This window comes from Gopherus flavomarginatus, chromosome 2 (assembly GCF_025201925.1).
Source record: "Gopherus flavomarginatus isolate rGopFla2 chromosome 2, rGopFla2.mat.asm, whole genome shotgun sequence".
NCBI lineage: Eukaryota > Metazoa > Chordata > Testudines > Testudinidae > Gopherus > Gopherus flavomarginatus.
This window is the reverse complement of record NC_066618.1, coordinates 52,407,051-52,425,897: the sequence shown is the minus strand read 5'-3', so window position 1 is coordinate 52,425,897 and position 18,847 is coordinate 52,407,051. Positions and strand designations below refer to the sequence as shown.

The window sequence follows — 18,847 nt, the reverse complement described above, 5'->3', positions numbered from 1 at the left end:
GCCCCAATCCTGCAAAGGAATCTGCAGGGATCAGTCCTTATTCTAGTAGAGAGTCCGTTGAAGTCAGTAAGTTTCCACCACCCATGGACCCCTTTTCAAGACTGTGGCTTTATATTGAAAAGCTAGTAGGCATTGTGTTATCTCATATACTCCAATTAAGGAGCTCTGTGTGTACATATACTTTTTTCTTCCAAAATAAGAGTTTTATACAACTTCATGGCTAGTGCATAAATTTAAAAAGTCAGTAAAGAAATGTAAGAAATGTTCTTACTTTATTTTGCAAAAACAAAGATAATTGTTTTGTTCTGTTTTTTTTCTTATGTTTCCTTTGTATGTTGCTGATCTGTTTATAGTTTCAGTGAACAATTTGAACCTAAGGAAAGGCTATCGAAGGAAAATCTTACATTCAAGTATGAGAGGGTATTGGAAGCAAAACATTTAAGAAGGAAATGGGTTTTTTTTAATTTAAAAGTAATGCAGGTTTGTTTTAGAACATATACTTTTTTGTTTTTTTGTTTTCTTTATAATGTTTCTTGCGTGTTTTATAATTAGCTTGTTTTATATTTAATTTCAGCTGTTCCACTCAATTCAGAGAACATGTATGGAGTTGCTTAAAGCAATTGAACTCTATCAAAAAAGAATTTGTTGTAAGTATAACTAACTACAGCAGTTAAGCAGGGAGGTGAGTCTGCAAGATGGAAGTAACTAATGTGTGACAAAGTGAAGATGATCATGGGATAAATGCTACTCTCATCATCCTTGTTAAATTTGGAGCTAACCTTCCATTATAAACCCAGTTTTGAAACTAACCTGATTTGGCCAAAGTTCTTTAAATTTTCCTGAAATTGTACATGTGTGATACTAGGCCAGGATAGATAGAAAAGCATTCAAGAATCAAGCCCTAACTAGTTTACTTACCCAAATTCAGAAGTGGCTTATTTTAGAAACTCCAGATTTGTTTTTCTTGGTGAGGATTGTGTCTTTTGAGGGATGGATGTGAATTTAGTGTGCATTAGGAGCAATGGAGGTCTTAACACAACACAGTCATGACCCTGAATTGATAGTCAAACTGGCCGTGACGTGGACAGCCACGATGAGTGGCAGATCAGGGCACCACGTGGGGGAGGGTGGGTTATGGTCTGAGGCAGAAAATAAGCTAACGGAGGGACTAGTCAGGGAGAGAGCCACACTGGTGGGGCTTGCTGGTTCTGTTCTGCAGAGTGTTGTAGGTACTCCCCCGCCCCCACCCCGCCACCTCCACCTGCCCCCCCAGAAAAAGAGCCTGTGAAAAGTCTCAAGATGTAGAGGAGAAGTGTAATTACACAATAAAAGCAGCAAAGAATCCTGTGGCACCTTATAGACTAACAGACGTTTTGGAGCATGAGCTTTCGTGGGTGAATACCCACTTCCTCAGATGCATGGGTAATAATTACACAATAGTTTAATATATCCGAGTTAGTGTTCCATGGTAGCAGTGATGACCCAAGTGAAGTCTTTTGTGTGACAATTATATAGGGAGGAACATATTCAATTAGAATGCAGTGTGGGCATAGAGTAGATTTGGCTAACAAGGGGCCCTTGCTGACATCTAGAAATATAACTTGTATAACGATATTTCAATTACAATAATGACTATGTCCCTCTTCCTTCACTTGTCACTTATTTTATTCTGTATGACCTGACATGCGGATAGCCAAGAGGCTGGCAGACAGGGAGCTATGTGTGGAGAGTTCTAATCTGGGGGAGCAGGAAAAAGTGCTTGCTACAGGGGACATCTGGTCTGGAGGAGGTCCATGAGGTGAAAGTGGCTGTGACCTTCTGGCATCACAGAGATCTGGTTTAAGGCCACAACCAAATGTAGTTTACTTACTTCCACTCCAGAAGTATCCAGCATTCTACCATGTAACACTCTCACTTCCAATCTCCCAGAAAATATAACAGGAGAGGCTTTTAAACTATGTAGCTTTTGAAATACCAGTAGAATCATAAAGTGAACAGACCATCCAGCAATTGACTTAAAAAGAAAATCACACATTTATCCTGAAGAGTTAAATCCCCAACTAAATAATACAATAATAGAAAAGGGGAGAGCGATTTTAAGGGGCCAGGTCTGCAGCTGGTGTAAATCAACATTGGCTTCAATAGAGCTATGCTATTTTATATCAACTGAGGATCTGGCTCCATGAGCTTCAAAACAAAAACAAAAAAACTATCAAGGGAAATAATATTGTCAGGCCACAATAGGCTCCTTCATATGATCTCGCCAAAATAATATCTTTATTCAAGCAATAAACCCAGAGATCATTTTGCGGTTCTTATTACACTACACCAAACTCACTGACAGATGTGTTCAAGTGAATCTGAGCTTTTGTTTCATAAATCCAGGAACTGCATGGAGGTTAATTAGAAAAAACTTTTTTTGTGCTGTGCTGCTTGGATCTGAAGTCACTTGTGAGCCTATTTTTGCTGTTGACATTTTTAAAAAGTTAAAAACTGTTACATTGCATATATATGACCACTCATTCCTTTTTCATTAGTTTTGTCTCAGGAAGAAAACGAATTGGGGAAATTTCTTCGATCACAGGGTTCTCAGGATAAAACTAGAGCAGGAAAAATGATGCAGGCCACAGGAAAGGCCCTCTGCTTTTCTTCTCAGCAAAGGTATGTCAGCTTCAGTGTATTAAGGAAATGTTACTCCATGGCTTCATTCATGTTGGGCCAAATTCTGTGCTCTGACATTTTTTCAGTGTCCTCAATGACTGGCTTGAAATACTCCATTTTGAGCTGAACAATGTGACTGCTTGGCTCAAAATGAAGCATCACATGCCGAACACTGGGAGGTTGATATGTTCATCTTAGGTTGTAATTTGACTGCTGTTAGCACAGCTAGTAACAGCCACAGATGAGATCTTCAAAAGCATATAAGTCTCTTTGGAGCACAAATCCCACTGATTATGCTCCTAAGTAGCCTAGATGTTTTTGAAAATCCCTCTCTTAGCTAATTATCTGACATGCATCCAATTATGCAAACCCTTGCATGTGGCAAATTAGGTTCTTTTAGAATGCCAGTAAATGTGCCTTAAACCCCTCACCAAAGCCCCAGTGCCCCATAAGTAATCCTGTATCATATGAAAACTTTTTATATATATATAAATATTCAGAGCCAGAATCAACATTCTGGTCTGTTTTTTAGCCAACATAAAGAGAGAACCACATATGTCCTTTCCTTGCCAAGATGGCCGGTTCTCCCCTTCATCTCTGTGACCCACCCTCCTCATGACAAGTCACTACTGCACTTTATTGTGTCATCAGCCTCAGGCCATTTCAGTAACAGAAGATCAGCCAGATGTAGTAGTTCCCTGGCTTTGCCATCCCTACACTAAGTAGACATTCCTCTATGCCGGGGAAATCCCAGGTAGCTACTTAAACCAGCTTTAAAATCTGCTTTATGCCAGTAATAGGCTGTTGAATGTGTCTCGGTGAGGCTGCTGCTGGCTACAGGCAGGGAAAAGCAGCAGCTAGAGGTAGGAAGGGCAAGTGAATGGGCAGGATTTTTTGAGAGCCTGTTAAGAGGAGGAAGTGGGGGAGCTGATATCCCCAGCTGCCTCTCCATAATGCTGGGTGTGAGAGTATGGCAGAAAATGCCTTAAAACTTCTTAAAAATAAGCAGAATTAGTCAAATTACTTTGAAAACTCAGATAATTTATCTGCTTGACTGATGACTTCAGTGTTATCTGCTCATAGCAAGGTTACATTCTGAACCCTACCATTAACCTAACGTGCAGGTTAACATTGCAATCCTGATACATCTGTGGTATGTGGCTAGTAACAGGTGCTTTATCAAAGGTTTTGTGACTGTTAAATGTAATTCCCATTTGCTAATTTCATGTATCTAAACCTTGTAATTCACACACACACACACACACACACACACACACACACACACACACACACACACACACACACACACACACACACAGATAAATTTTGCAGTTAATCAAATATACACTGAAAAAGATTCCTCTGTTACTGATTTGAGAAGCTGAAAGAGATTATGAAGATCATGACACCTATGCGGAAAGCATGCACAATGTAGACATAAAGATATCTTCTTCACTTATGACCCTAAATGACTCTTTGGACCATCTCACGTAGTCATTTCAGTGAATTTCTTTTAGACTGACATGTCCATTCCATACTTTTTAGAAGTGGCTCAGGGTTGTGTATATTTGTTTGATTGCCATTTCTTTTTAAAAAGAAATGACTTATCTTTATGGATCAGTTCAAAATATATGGTTTTGGGTTGTTTTTTTAAAGGTTGGCATTACGTACTCCTTTGTGCAGACTATACCAAGAAGTGGAGACTTTTAGATATAGGGCTATATCAGATACATGGCTGACCGTAAACCGAATGGAACAGTATCGGACTGAATACAGAGGAGCACTACTTTGGATGAAAGATGTATCTCAAGAGCTGGATCCTGATCTTTACAAACAGATGGAGAAGTTTAGAAAGGTATGATGTTTCCTGTGATTTGCTGGAGGGGGAAGCATGATAAATGGTAGTGAAGCATGATTTTGTTTCCTGTGAGGAAGACATTCAACAGCACTGAGGATTCAATTAATCAAAACTGATCTTTTCCATGTGACAGAATACCCATTAATTTGATATGGAATATTATATCTTTCACAGATGATGAGGCTAAGTAGGAGAGAAAGTGGCAAGAAATCACAGTTCTTAGCTACTTGGTTCTGATTAGAGTATATTTTTGTATTTTATATAATATATATTTTAAAATGTTTAACTGAGGGGAAACACCTGAATGATTAAGAGAAGGAGATATGTCTGCACTCAACAGGGGTGGAGAAGATTGATGATGCTACTAAAAACTATGAACGTTTTGTGCAGACTAATAGAAATGCCATAATATTTGTTGCTGGATTGAAGTATTTGGGCTTGGTTAAAGGCCAAGATTTTCAAAAGTGACTAGTGATTTCTTTAGGTGTCATTTTTTTTCAGTACTCAATTTGGGAAGCCTCAAACAGGGTTGATTTTTTTTTTCAGAAAGTGCTCAGCACTCAGCCTTCAAAAATCAGGCCCTTTTAAGGTATTTCAAGTTTGGCACCCGAAAACTAAGGTACTCAATTACTATTCACTCTCGAAAAGCTTAGCCCAAAGATATCACACCTCAAGGTAGCAATGTAGGAGTTACTTAGGCTATGGCTGTGCTACAGAGCCTATATCAGCATTGCTGAACCTAGTGTAGACTCAGGCCCAGATTTTTAAAGGTATTTAGACATTGCCCTGTGCAGTGTTGCAATGCCAAAGTCTCATTTTCAAAAGGGATTCGGGTACTGAGGAGCCTAAATCCCATTAACAGTCACCACTGTGTGCAGGAGCAGCTAAATACCTTTAAAAATCTGGGCCTTGGTGTATGCAGATAGAAATTCTTCAGTCAGTGTAGGAACACCACCCTTCAGAAAAATGTTAGCAATGACAACAAAAGCACTCTTCTGTTGGCATAGCTGCATCTACACTGGGGGTTTTGTTGGCATAGCTATGTCAATTAGGGATTTTTTTTTCTTTTTCACGCCACTGACCAACATAGCTATGCCAATATAAATTTTATGTGTAGACCATACTGATCTCCTTTGGCTCCAGTTCATTCTTAGGAGACCTTTACAGTCATAGCTATAGGACTAGTGGCTGTTCTCCCTACAGAATGTAGTAGAACTAGTAGTATGCTTGCTGTTATAAATCTGGATTGGAGTGAGGGGGCAGAATCCTGGATCGCCGGCAAAGACCTACACTCTGAATAAATACATGTATAATGTTAACAGAAATGATATAATATTGTAGGTCATTGGCTCGAGATCTAGAAGTTACTTTGGTACATATCTGCCCTAAAGAAAGTTGTTGTGTGAAAGAGAACTTGCCCTCCTTGAAGCCTTAAACTAACTGTCTCCTTTAGCTGGAAATATTTTGTGATGAAGTAAATGTTTTCATATGATTATACTGCACAATATATTTGGTTTTGTTTGTGGGGAAGGGGTTAAAACTTGAATCAAACACTAATAAGAAAGAATTGGCATGTCTAGTTCATATTAATATTTGTGAATGCAAGCTGTGACAATAGCAGTTGGGTGGGAGGGATAAAATTCCCAAATCTTGACACAGTTTTTCTTTAATGCGTCAGTACAGGTTATGCCTGCAAATCTCAGGGCTCCCAACTTGTATTTTATCATGCCTGGTGGGAAATATTTATAATGGCAGGTTCTTGCAGGCAAAATAATCAGTCTGGTCCCAGCCTCGGCCAGTTGCTTATGTATAACGATTGATTTATGGAAATATGCTATAAAAGAAGTGTTTGAATAAAGAACTGAAGATAGTATTGGTAATGGTCATTCAAACCTGATTTATGCTTTTCTTGTGAAACAAGTGACATGGAAGATCTACATTATAAAAAAGATAAAGTAGTTAAGATGATGAGGGTTTTTATGGGAAGCTGGTTAAAATCTTGTCCATGAAATTTAAGTCTTCTCAGAATGCTATGCCTCAAAGTTGTCAATGAAGACTTCTAAAAGTTGCTATGAATGTTTTGTCTTAGAGCTTTTGGAGCATTTGCATCCTGTTTACTATACTGCCCCTGGGAGCCAAGTATTTTGAAATGTGTAGAATTCTATAAGCAGTTTTGTCAGTTGCCGTTACATCAAGTTGGTTTATTTCTTTAACTGTTTACCAAAGCTCTGTTGCTTTGCTGCAGAGGAGAAGGTTAAAAACTTTTTTAGGCTGAAATCTCTAATTTCTCCCTGTCTCTCCCATCCCCAGCTATTATTTAACATTAAACTTTTCAGACCACATTGGAATGCCAAGTACAAAAAGCTCTACATTTTATAGCCAACAAAATATGTGTATCCTATTTTTGGATAAGGCAATGCCTTTGATATTGACTACCCCCATAATTCCCTCTCACACTGAACTACTGCTGCATCAGACTGTTCATTGTGTATTCAAAGGTTGTTAGCCCTCTTATTGAAAATTTTATTCGTTGTCGCCTCTAACATTGGGGAATACTTGGATTGCTTTATGCCGAAAGATTTTTGTAGATAGATTTTATCTAACAACTTATGGTGGTGCTCATGCTACTCCATGGACAGTTTAAGTAGTGTTCAGATACTGTAGTTCTCAACAGTAGAAGTAGCTGAGGAGTTTTGTTCTCCTCTTGCTTGCAAATCTAAATTGTGCCATAATGTGGCAGTGTTCTACTGTATTTTTTAGATGAAGTTGGGATTTATATAATTACAACTGAGAAATCATGTGGCCGTTTTGTGTTCAGTAAAAGACCTTATGCACTTTGGAAAAACAAAATCTGTAATTATAAAGTGTCAACTTAGAGGAAAAATAAAGTGTGTGGTTTGAGTGATGCATATTCAGTGATGCAAGTAGTTAGTGAGGTTGAGTTCAAATCTTTGGAGGGTTATTTTAAAAAAATACTAAAGTGCTGTTCAGAATTCTGATTACAAAGAGACCATGGTATTTATTTTCACAGTAATATTTTTTATTTTGTTTTAGCTTTAAGTAAACATTTGTGGTTTTAATTTCTCTTAGTTAATGTGTGAAGAAATCTGCCTTTGGCAGTATTTATATCACTTGATCATATGAATGTTTGTTGGAATATATATCCTTTCCTAATGAGACTCTAAATATAATACATATACCATTGTAAATCTGTTGGCTTTTTTTCAGAGACTAAGGTAAATTCATATAGATGAGTTTCTGATATCCTTCCTCAAAAAAAGCAGGATTTACACACTAAAAGACCAGCAGTCGAAACAGTATTGCTAGAGTTGATAACATTGGAGGGTGTTTTTGTGTGTTTGTGTGTGTAACTCTCTTTCAAAATAGCAGATGTACTTGGGTCACACGTTTACCTTTGCTGTGTGCAGGGGCACCAGCATGAGCCGTGTGGGCTTGTGTGGCTTTCCATTGATAACATGAAATACTACTTTTTTTTTATTGTTTATAGAACAATTGCATTCCTTATTGTGTCAGACCAGAGAAGGAGTAAGCCAGTCACTTTTTTCCAGCACACTTCAACAAATCTTATGCGCCTCTGACCTTTTTTTCAATTAACAGATTACACTGCTGTACAGCCAAAATGCTTCTGAAATAAATGTAGTCCAACTTTACTAATTCTGGGTCACTGAGAACAAAAATTATGCTTAAAATTGTTGATTGGCTCTAGTTTTCAAGATATGCTATTGGGTCAGTATATATGACCCTTGACTTGGGAATGGCGGCGGATAAGTGAGTTATAAAGGGAAGGGATCTCAGTTTAAACCAGAAATGACTAAAATACATCTTTGACTGGATCTATGAATAAATCTATGACTGGGTTTGGACAGTACTTACTTTTGAGGCAAAACAATGAATGATGCAATCTGAATCTGGTATTGAGTCATACATGCTATGAATTGCATCATGTTATTCCTAGAAGTCATGGATGATGCAATCATAACAAAGCTTTCATCATTCTGCTGAACAAATTTCCCTATATCAGCTCTAGAAATCATACAGTGTCGTGCTTTCTTATTTGTCAGTGTTTGATTTTGCAAAGGGACACATTCTTGTTTAGCCAAAGGGAGCAGAGATGCCTCGTACTTGTGTGAACAGTGCAGATAACTTCTGCTATGTTTGTGACTTTTGCATCACAAAAGCGCAGTATAACCACTATGGTTAAGAAAGCCTATCACCTTTATTTTGGCTGCAAAATTGGAAATCAGGACAAGAGGTGGGCCCCACACATATGCTGCAACACTTGTGCAACAAATCTTCGCCAGTGGTTGAACAGGAAAAGGAAATCTATGCCTTTTGCAGTGCCAATGATTTGGAGAGAGCCAACAGATCATACCAGCAATTGTTACTTCTGCATGGTACCTCCAGTTGGGAAAGGTGTGTCAAAGAAGAAAAAGTGGACTGTGCATTATCCAAACATTCCATCGGCTATACGCCCAGTACTCCACGGAGAAGGACTGCCAGTTCCTGATGCACCAGAATCATTCTCACTTGAGTCAGATGAGGAAGAGGATGAAACTTCTGGTCCTGAACCATCAATGTCACAGGACCCACATTTTCTCCCATCCTCCTCCTCTGAACCACACCTCATAACACAAGGTGAACTGAATGACCTTGTCAGGGATTTGGAACTACCCAAGAGTAAGGCAGAGCTGTTGGGCTCCAGACTACAGCAGTGGAATCTCCTGGCAGACTATCAGGGCAAGTGGAGCCCATCAATGCTTGCAGACTATAGCTGGACAGTGACAAGAGATGCTCCATTTAATGAATACAAGAGACAAGCCAAGAAGCGCCGAGTAGACACTGAATAGGACTAAACTATGTACATAATAGTTTTTTGCCTTTTGTTTCATAATAAATTTTATTTATATAACCCTTTTGCTGATTTTTAAAGTGTTACATAAACAGGACAGGTGAAATCTTATCATGTAAAGCAACCATAAACACATGAAAAGACCTAGGTTTACAATTTATGATTAAAACTCTACTATCTACACAATATACATAGACATAAAATGTAAAAACTTAAATATCTTAGAAACAGTAGCCAATCAGTTATTTTAATTGTCATATTTGAATTTGGCACATCAAAATACATAATAAATATCACATTTTATCTCTGAAGCAGACGACTTCTCAAAAATTGTAGACCAGTGTTACATAGACACACCGAAGTGACTCTACATGTAATGTAATCAGCTACCTGGTGTTCCATCTTACACTGGGAAGATCCAGAGTTACCTGCTCTTGAGTTTGTTACCTCATGCTGACCTTTATGTGACTATAAGGGAAACCTTTTATTCACAGGGCTGGATGTACATTGTGCATCCATTTACATAGCAAATTACTCCTTTCTGCAGTTTATCTCTTTCTTCCTCTTTCATTGTTATTCTCCACCCCACTTCCCCTCATTCCTGGGATTTGGACTGCACCATTCCAGAGTAGTGGGGTTTTCAAAGTTGCTAGATTGGGACCTGTCAGTGAAGCTGATCCACCATCAGCTAGAGTTGTAAGGTATGGGGTGGGGGAGGGTTGGCCCATATTCCTCCCCATTATTTTATCTTTCCCCTTCAGCTTCAGGCAGACACTTTCCCTAGCAACTTCAGTCCCAATTAAACAAGCATGTAAAAAGATAAATTTAAGGTGGAAGAAGTGGTGCAGGGGCTCAGTCTGCAGCGCAGCTTTTTAGTCTTCCCTTATGGGATTCCTCTGCCTGGAGCGCATTACAAGTCATGCACCTGTGTGGTGCTCAGATGCTATGGTGTTAGGTGCCATTATAAGAACCTAGAACCCTAGATAGATAGCTCTATCCAACCTGAGGGAGAGGAAGCTGGGCTGTGAAGGTGCGGCTGCATACAGGCTCAGTTTTTGGGCCCAGTGGAAATTGATGTCAGGTCTATGAATGGGTCAGAATCTCCTCAGACAGGAACCAGAAAACAGTAGGAGACACACATTTCCTACATATCCTAGACCTTAGGCCTCTAAGATCTCAAGAGTTGTCACAGAGTCACCAGGGCGATGCTCTGGACTACTCCATATAAAGCCAGCCAGGACTCTGAGGGAGCATGCCTCCTCCCTCTGATCCTGTAACGTAGCTAGAGGGGGAGTGAGGGAGCAGTCACTCCCCCACCGAGCACAAGTGGCGCCTTTTTAATTTTACTCACCTGGGAGTAGGAAAAAAAAAAAAGGCACCACCCACTGCAGCTCTTTTACTGACGGGGCGGTGCTCTGGGTCTTCGGCAGCACTTTGGCGGCGGGACCTTCACTCACTTTGGGTGTCTTCGGCGGCATTTCGGCGATGAAGCTTCAGTGCCGCCGAAGACCTGCCGAGTGAGTGAAGGTCCTGCCACCGAGGTGCGCTGCCCCCATCAGTAAAAGCGCCACATGGTGCGTTTTTCTTTTCCCTCCGCTCCCCTTCTTCCCTCCACCTAGCTACGCCACTGCTCTGAGCATACTGTCTCCAGGGCAAGAAACTTAAACAGCTTCAACCTTCCTGGGTCTGACGTCAGAGCATTCAGTATCTCCTTCCACACCGTGTGCTTCCCAGAGCAAGTCTGCCCAGGCAGAGCTCCTGGGGAAGCCACAGGGCCTTGCACCGTTGCTCTGCAGTCAGACGTGACTCTCAGCCAGCCGGTAAAACAGAAGATTTGTTAGTTGACAGGAACACAGCGTAGGCCAGAACTTGTTAGCAGAGAAATCAGTGACTTTCAACCAAGTCCATCCTGGGGGCAGGGGAGCTCAGATCTGGGGTTCTGGCCCTCCCCCTGCACCCCAAGCCAGCCAAGACTGACTTGCTTCCAGCTGCCTGGCCCCTACCTTGCCCGTTGCTCCTCCTCCAGCCTTTGTCTCACTTCCCGGGCCAAGAGTCCAAGGGTTGCATCCCCCTCCTGGGTCTCAGGTTACGAAGGGACAGCCATAGCATCTGTGCAGGCAGCTGAAGCAGCCCCCTGCAAAAGTCTCACACCCTTATTCCCACCGCCTAGACATTGGTGCAATACACAGGGAAACTGAGGCGCGCACAGCATTCATGCAAAACAGTAAGGCTCACATACAACATAAGAAGGAAAAATCCCTACTATGTCACACGTATTTGTATCCGATTAGGATCCTCATTCTTACGTGCAAGGAGGCCCTGGCATGTGTCGGACATTAAGCCATGAATGCCAGTTTCTATAATTGACAAAGGAGAAAGATACTTTATTCACCTAAAAATAAAAATGTGACACCCAGGGGGGCCCCAAGGAATATTTTGAATACCAGGTGCAGTTTCGCACATTTTAGATAATTTTAGAACATTGCAGATCAAAGAATTCATGCTAAGATAATGAAACCCTGCTGGTGCTTATGTGGACTTCTGCAGTAGCATAACTGGCCGAAGACAAGTTCTGTATTGTGTTTAAAAATGGAACCCAAACACACCTCCAAAGCTACTTCCCCACAAACCCAGTCATAAATTTCCATTGGTCAGAGACACAAAGAGGTAAGCAAGAAACATTCATAAAAACAACCATATATGTTTTGCTTTTTCCACTTTTAAAAAAATATATAGTTTGTCACGTTCCATCTACTGGTTCTCATTTCACTGTTACTTTCCTTCTACAGGTACCTTCATCTAGTCTTTCTGCTTTCTTTTTCCTGTGTCCCTCAGTTTAACTTATATTCTTTCCTTCTTTCCAGACCTCTTTTTCACATTCCCAAACATCAGATCCCTTTCCCACTTACCCCTCCATTCTCTTGGTGCTCCCTCTCAAACTCTTCTTTCCTCTGTTTCCCCCTCCACCTGATCCTTAACGCCCTCTGAGTGAGGGGGAGAGCATCACCTTTTCACCAACACCTTTGCTATCTTTTCTTGTCCTGTTGGGTTCTGGGAAGTGGGTGAGCACAAGCCCGCCCACAGCTAACGTCCTCTTCCCCAGCCTAAAGGGAGGAACCACTGAACCCGGGACTCACTTTCTTGTGGCAGGAAGCCAATGCTTTCTTGTGGCTTGTTTCCTCTCTTTCTCATGGGTACAGGTTTCTCAGCATTTCAAGGGGTGTGGAGAAGCCTGCAGTAACCACACCACAGGGTCTCTTAGTTGGAGGGTTCTGAGCTACTGTTATCTTCAACATGGTGCTACCTTATGACTTGAGGAAAGCAGAGGTGCTTGGTCCATTGTATCTGTGGTCTGATTGAGAAAGATAGCTCAGCATGGCTGCCCTGCTCCACTCATTCAGAGAGCCAGTGGGCAGGAGTCTGGGAGACTTTTACCCAAATTAAATGAGTTGGCATGTATGTGGAATAAACTGCTGTCAAGAAAATGGCTAAATGACAGGTACGAGTATCCTCTCCTTCTCTGCTTCACAAATGTAACGCTAGATTGAATGTGTGGTAGAAAATCCTGCTTGGATTACTGCATTCTTTCAGCATGTGTTGCTGTGTTGGTTACAGATCACACCTCTTCATGTCCCTGACCAAAGTAGCTATGACAGTGGAAGTCTAGTATGGGCCTCGGCTACGTTTACCTGCTTTAGCAGTTCTACAGAAGCGTGGTGTTGCTAAGGATAAAAGAGGGATGTGGATTTCACTAAAGAACAGACATGCCAAAACCTTCTGAGTGGGTAAAAATCCTAACCGGTTTTTGGACAGTTTAATCAAGCTAGTACTCTACATGCAGTTATGAGAAACTTTTAAATTGCTATTAAATTATTTACTTTGCATCAGTTGCTCTGACAGATTTTCCAAGTTTTATCAAGTATAAAGAATGCTATGGAATCCCCAGTGGGTGTTTTACAGATTCTATTAAGGTTGGCAAGGAAACAAAGTGCAGTGCAGAAATTAGTAAATAAATAAAAATCTAAGAATATCCAAAGGGATGAAGAAGATTGTTCATAAATATTCTGGGGATGGGAATGGTCAAGAATCACTGGAATGAGAGTAGGCCTATTAGCAACTCAGGAGTGAGATAAAATATTAACTACCACCCTAAAATGAATGTTTTATTAAAGTCCTGTTTTAAACATATTTAAGAAGCAAAAAATATGAAAGTGATTTGCATAAGCAGGGAGGAATGAAGACCTAAATAAAACTGTAGATTGAAAGCAAAGAAGGGAATACTTGAAAGAAAACTACATTTTTATATATAACAATAATAATCAGGTATGGCTAGTGTACGTCTGAAGGTCCCAGGGAATGTGTTAGTGACTGTACTAAACAGCTATTTGTAACTTTTGGAAAGTCATGCAGAACTGAGGAAGTACCAAAGGAATGGGATGGGAGAAAACCAAATATGATACCAATCTTTGAAATAAGAGCAGTCTTAGAAATTGCTGTATTGTAAACCTAATTTTGCTCCCAGGTAAAATGAGAAGAAAATCTGTCAGCATTTAGAGGATAACAGAATGAAGAATACTAAACAATAAAGGTTTATAAATAACGTATCTTGGAAGAGCAATATTTTTAATCAAATTACTAAATTAGTAGAAAAAGGAATTGCATTAAATGTAATAAATCTGGGCTTTAGTTAAGTATTGGTTTGATACAGTGCCTTGTGAAGTCTTACTGAAAAAAATGAATTCAAATTGGCTAGGATAGCAAACACTCTCAGGAGTTTTGAAAATTGGCTGAAGGACCATAAACACAGTTACAGAGAATCATGGAAAATAAAGATAGAAGATACCTATTAGATCAAATAAACTATCTCTGCCAAGGCAAGATTGTGCTTTTATAATGAATTTTCCTAGTATTTTGTCCAATGTGATAACAAGAACTCAGTTGAGGATGATGCTCACTGAGGTGCTACAGCGAAGGATGTTTCCCTTGTTTTATTCACAGCTTTTAGGTATCCATAAAAGGTAGCACTGATGTTAATTACACTTGCAAATAATATTCAATTGGGAGGTGTTTTTACTTTCTGTGCAGCACAGTGTGCTGAATCTGTTAAAGAAAACTGTGCTGGCATAGGCCTGTTGAATGGGCAATACACTTTCAGCTCCCATAATTACTAACAATGCTGTGTGTGGACGTTAACCATGGTATTAATTGCTTACCAGCACTGGTAAAAGCTGCAACGTAGATAGCATCTAGCTGTGTTTGGTATTAGTTGAAGTTTCCAAGTGGTCTTCCAGGCTTAGGTTATGTCTACCCTTAAAATGCTACAGCAGCACAGCTGCAGCTCTGTAGATACATCCCTGCAGCACTTCAGTGTGGTCATTTACTACAGAGATGAGAGAGATTCTCCCATTGCTGCAGGTAATCCACCTCCCCCAAGAGGTGGTTGTGACACACTGTACCTCAAAGTAGCACCATTTAACCACCATATTCATTGTTCATATATGATTGTGAAATTTCATACAGGGCATGCCGGGTAAGACACCATATACATTTTTGCTATATTTATTTATATGAATTATGTGAGTTTGCAACATGATTGTTGTTGAAATATGTTGTGAGTTTGGGCAACTAGCAGTGGGCAATTCCCAGTGAGAACAAAGGAGGTAACCCACACCTAGGCAACCGTTAAACGACCATTGATCAGCAGGAGAATTGTAAACAAAAGGTGTGTAACTCAATGAAAGACAGTTGCGCAAGCACCACACAGTAGAGCTTGCTCAACTCTCTGATTTAGCAAGGCCCACCAGGACATGCCTGGGCCAGTATCTCTCCAGGGACATGGATTAAGAGTATAAAATAAGGGCCAGTAGCATCATGAGACCACTTCTGTCCTCCCCCATTTATGCTGAAGGCAACAAGAACTCTGGGAAGACGAAGACTTGAATGAGGAGACTGGTCCCAAGCTGAGAAAGAAATTCAGCCTATGTATTAGGCTTCTTTGTTTTGGTTTTCACCAAGAAGGTTGGTGGCGATTGGATGTCTAACATAGTGAATGCCAGTGAAAATGAGGCAGGGTCCGAGTCTAAAATAGGGAAAGAGCAAGTTAGAAATTACTTAGACAAGTTAGATGTCTTCAAATCACCAGGGCCTGATGAAATGCATCCTAGAGTACTCAAGGAGCTGACTGAGGAGATATCTGAGCCATTAGCAGTTATCTTTGAAAAGTCATGGAAGACTGGAGACGTTCCAGAAGACTGGAAAAGGGCAAATATAATGCCCATCTATAAAAAGAACAATAAGGACAACCCAGGGAATTACAGACCAGTCAGCTTAACTTCTGTACCCAGAAAGATAATGGAGCAAATAATTAAGCCATCAGTTTGCAAACACCTAGAAGATAAGGTGATAAATAACAGTCAGCACGGATTTGTCAAGAACGAATCGTGTCAAACCAACCTGATGGCTTTCTTTGACAGGGTAACAAGTCTTGTGGATAGGGGGCAGTGGTGCGGTAGGTGTGGTATATCTTGACTTTAGTAAAGTTTTGATACTGTCTTGCATGACCTTCTCATAAACAAACTAGGGAAATACAACCTAGATGGAGCTACTGTAAGGTGGGTGGATAACTGGTTGGAAAATTGTTCCCAGAGAGTAATCATCAGTGGTTCACAGTCATACTGGAAGAGTAAAATGAGTAGGGTCCCACAGGAATCAATTCTGGGTCTGGTTCTGTTCAGTATCTTCATGAATAATTTAGATAATGTCATAGAAAGTACACTTCTAAAGTTTGCGGACGATACCAAGCTGGGAGGGGTTGCAAATGTGCTGGAGGATAGGATTAAAATTCAAAATGATTTGAAGTAAATAGGATGAAATTCAATGAGGACAAATGCAAAGTACTCCACTTAGGAAGGAACAATTTGCTGCACACATACAAAATGGGAAATGATGGCCTAGGAAGAAGTACTGCGGAGAGGGATCTGGGGATCATAGTGGATCACAAGCTAAATATGAAAACAACAAGGAGTCCAGTGGCACCTTAAAGACTGTTTGTCTTTAGTCTTTAAGGTGCCATCGGACTCTTTGTTGTTTTTGTGGATACTAACATGGCTACCCTCTGATACTTGAAGTTAAATATGAGTGTAACGCTGTTGCAAAAAAAGCAAACGTCATTCTGAGATGTATTAGCAGGAGTATTGTAAGCAAGATATGAGAAGTAATTCTTCCACTCTGATTAGGCCTCAACTGGAGTATTGTGTCCAGTTCTAGGCACCACATTTCAGGAAAGATGTGGACAAATTCGAGAAAGTCCAGAGAAGAGCAACAAAAATGATTAAAGGTCTAGAAAGCATGACCTATAAGGGAAGATTGAAAACACAGTGTTTGTTTAATCTGGAGAAGAGAAGACTGAGAGGGGACATGATAATAATTTTCAAGTACATAGAAGGTTGTTAGCCCTCGTCCAGACTACCCCGCCGTATCGGCGGGTTAAAATCGATTGCTCGGGGATCGATATATCGCGTCTAATCTAGACGCGATATATCGATCCCCGAGCGTGCTTATATCGATTCCGGAACTCCATCAACCCCAACGGAGTTCCGGAATCGACACGGAGAGCCGCAGACATCGATCCCGCGCCGTCTGGACGGGTGAGTAATTCGATCTTAGATATTCGACTTCAGCTACGTTATCCACGTAGCTGAAGTTGCGTATCTAAGATCGATTCCCCCCCCTAGTCTGGACGAGCCCTTATAAGGAGAAGGGAGAAAAATTGTTGTTCTTAATCTCTGAGGATAGGACAAGAAGCAGTGGGCTTCAGTTGCAGTAATGGCAGTTTAGGTTGTCCATTAGGAAAAGCTTCCTAACTGTCAGAGTGATTAAGCACTGTAATAAATTGCCTAGGGAGGTTGTGGAATCTCCATCATTGGGAATTTTTAAAAGCAGGTTGGAACAAACACCTGTCAGGGATGTCTAGATCAACTTTTCAGAAGTGGTGTGCCAAGTCTTCATTTATTCACTCTAATTTAAGGTTTCACATGCCAGTAATACATTTTAACATTTTTAGAAGATCTCTTTCTGTAAGTCTATAATATATAACTAAACTATTGTTGTATGTACAGTAAATAAGGTTTTTAAAACATTTAAGAAACTTCATTTGAAATTGAATTGAAATGCAGAGCGCCCCCGGACCAGTGTCCAGGACCCAGGCAGTGTGAGTGCCACTGAAAATCAGCGCACATGCTGCCTTCGGCACGCGTGCCATAGGTTGCCTACCCCTGGTCTAGATAAATACTTAGCCCTGCCTTGAGTGCAGGAGACTGGACTAGATGACCTCTCAAGGTCCCTTCCAGTTCTATGATTCTATGATTAAGAACTGTAACCTACCTGTAACATCCAGTGGGGTGAGAAAAGCTGTTTGATTCAACTCTCTTGCTTAGCCTAAAAGTTTAGGATTTAGAATGCATGTTTACTTTTTATTTTCTAAGGGAACTATCTCTGACCTTTATACCATCACTTATTACCACTTATTATCTATCTTTCTGTAGTTCACAAACTTATTTTAATGATTTATCCTTACCAGTGAATTTGTCTAAAGTGCTTGGGAAATCTGCTCAGATTACAAAGGCTGGTGCACATCCACTTTCCTTTGACAAAGTGGCAAACTAATTAATAAAGATGCACTGCTCAAGAGAAGGTCTTGAGCAGTGTAAGACTGTATATTTCTGGGGTGCAAGGCTGGGGGCTTGGGTGTTTCCTTGCGTATAGTTCATGACTGCCTTGGAGAGTATTCTTGCTATTTTGCTGGGTATGACGCTGCATACTGGTGGCTGAGTGATAACAGTGGCTGGAGGGGTTTGCTGCTTGTCACTGGCGAAGCCTTGTGAGGGACAGCCCAGGCAGGAGAGCTAAGGGGGCACAGTGATCCCAGAGTTCCAGGGGGTACCCTGGAGATCCCGTCAGAGTGGTAGCTAGGTTGAGTGAAGACTTTTTCTGTCAACCTAGTGTTATCTACGCTGGGTGTTAGGTCAATTTAACTGTATGTTTTGGGAGGGACAGGGGTGTGGATTTTTCACGCCCCCGAGCAATGTAGCTAAACCCATGTAATTTTTCAGTATAGACTAGCCTTTAATCCAGGGTTGGGAAACTACGACCCGCAGGCCACATCTGGCCCATCAGACCTTTCAATCCGGCCCTCAAGTTCCTGTCAGGGGCTTGCCCCGCTCTTCATAGCTCCCAGGGAGCAGCGTGCATGACCCCCTTCTGGCTCCTACGTAGTATGAGGAGGCGCGCTAGGCAGCTGTGCGTGCTGCCCCGTACGCAGGCACCACCCCGCAGCTCCCATTGGCCACGGTTCTCAGCCAATGGGCGCTGCGGGGCGGTGCCTGCGGACAGGATAGTGCGCACAGCAACCTGGCCATGCCTCCGTGTCATGTAGGAGCTGAAGAGGTGACGTGCTTCTG

General features: G+C 41.0%; 1 protein-coding gene across 3 annotated transcripts in view; it reads left to right on the top strand.

The window, feature by feature from the left end:
- Positions 1-18,847, top strand: part of ICA1 (islet cell autoantigen 1) — a 100,391-nt gene that overhangs the window by 20,085 nt on the left and 61,459 nt on the right. For all 3 annotated transcript variants that reach the window (XM_050938645.1, XM_050938646.1, XM_050938644.1), the window contains exons 4-6: positions 575-647; positions 2,538-2,661; positions 4,318-4,516. In XM_050938645.1, the coding sequence (XP_050794602.1) occupies positions 575-647; positions 2,538-2,661; positions 4,318-4,516 (396 nt within the window). The remainder of the gene's footprint in view (positions 1-574; positions 648-2,537; positions 2,662-4,317; positions 4,517-18,847) is intronic.